Source organism: Emiliania huxleyi (assembly GCF_000372725.1).
Source record: "Emiliania huxleyi CCMP1516 unplaced genomic scaffold EMIHUscaffold_11500, whole genome shotgun sequence".
Taxonomy (NCBI): Eukaryota; Haptophyta; order Isochrysidales; family Noelaerhabdaceae; genus Emiliania; species Emiliania huxleyi.
This window is the reverse complement of record NW_005201491.1, coordinates 1-1,011: the sequence shown is the minus strand read 5'-3', so window position 1 is coordinate 1,011 and position 1,011 is coordinate 1. Positions and strand designations below refer to the sequence as shown.

General features: G+C 65.8%; 1 protein-coding gene across 1 annotated transcript; it reads right to left on the bottom strand.

Annotated features, from left to right (window-relative positions):
• Positions 1-66: 66 nt before the first annotated feature.
• Positions 67-588, bottom strand: EMIHUDRAFT_260663 (hypothetical protein; the record flags this gene model as incomplete). Its single annotated transcript, XM_005791094.1, has 1 exon — positions 67-588. A coding segment is annotated over one exon (522 nt), but the record flags the coding sequence as incomplete, so codon positions are not given.
• Positions 589-1,011: the final 423 nt, after the last annotated feature.

Genomic DNA, 1,011 nt, shown 5'->3' with positions numbered 1-1,011 from the left:
GCGCAGGCAGGCGCGGGCAAGGCCGCGCGCTAGCTCGGGCGGGAGCTGGCCGCCCGCCGCCTTGACCGTCGAGAAGACGGCGAAGCTCATCTGCGCGAGCCGCGGCTCTGCGGCGCAGCAGCCGACCAGCGCGGCCGACGTCTTGAGGCTAGGAGAGAGCGAGGCGTCGATGGCTGTGAGGAACACGCCAAAGGCGTCGTCGTAGCTCTGGCTCTCGAGCAGCGAGCCGATGTACTTCTCGAGCGGCGGGAGCTCCGGCGCGACACCCGCCTCGCCCAGCACGCGCCAGGCGGTGCGAGCGCTCGGCAGCATCGACGGCTCGCGGCAGCAGGCGTAGAGGAGGGCGTTGAAGTTCAGTCCCGCCTTGACCAGCGCGGCCGGACCGTCGGCGAGGGCCAGGCCGCGCTCAAAGGCCGAGTAGGCGGCGGTGTTGTGACGGTGGAGGGACAGGAGGTTGGAGGTGGCGGCAAGCAGCGGGAGCGGGAGAGGCGTCACCGGGTCGATCGACACAAAGGCCTGCGCGGTGGCCGACGGGTCCTTGGCCTCGAGGCCGCGCCTCAAGCGCGCGACGAGGTCGTCGTCCGCCATCCTTGAGGGCTCAGCCCGCGGTGCAGCGTTCGTTGTGGGTGGCCCAAGGGAGGGATGGGAGGACGAAGGGCTGTTGGAGCGACACACCGGGGGTGTTTGTAGCGCTGCGCCGCGCTGCCGCGTTTTCTTTTATTTGGCTTTTTTCTTTTCGACATAAATTTCTCCGGCAGGGCTAGAAAAAGAAAGAAAGAAAGAAAACAGACACGCCAAACGAGGGATGGGACGAGGACAGGGTCCCCACCTGCACGAGCAGGATTTTGGAAGGACGATCAGGGGGACAGGTGGGGCTCTCCTGCTCCTGACAAGGGACACGACAGGCTCGCAGCGCGGTGCGCGGTGGACTCCCACATCCACTGGCGGTCTCTAAAAAGAAAGAAAGAAAACACACAACCCAAGGGATGCGGTCTCTACGTACGTCAGTCG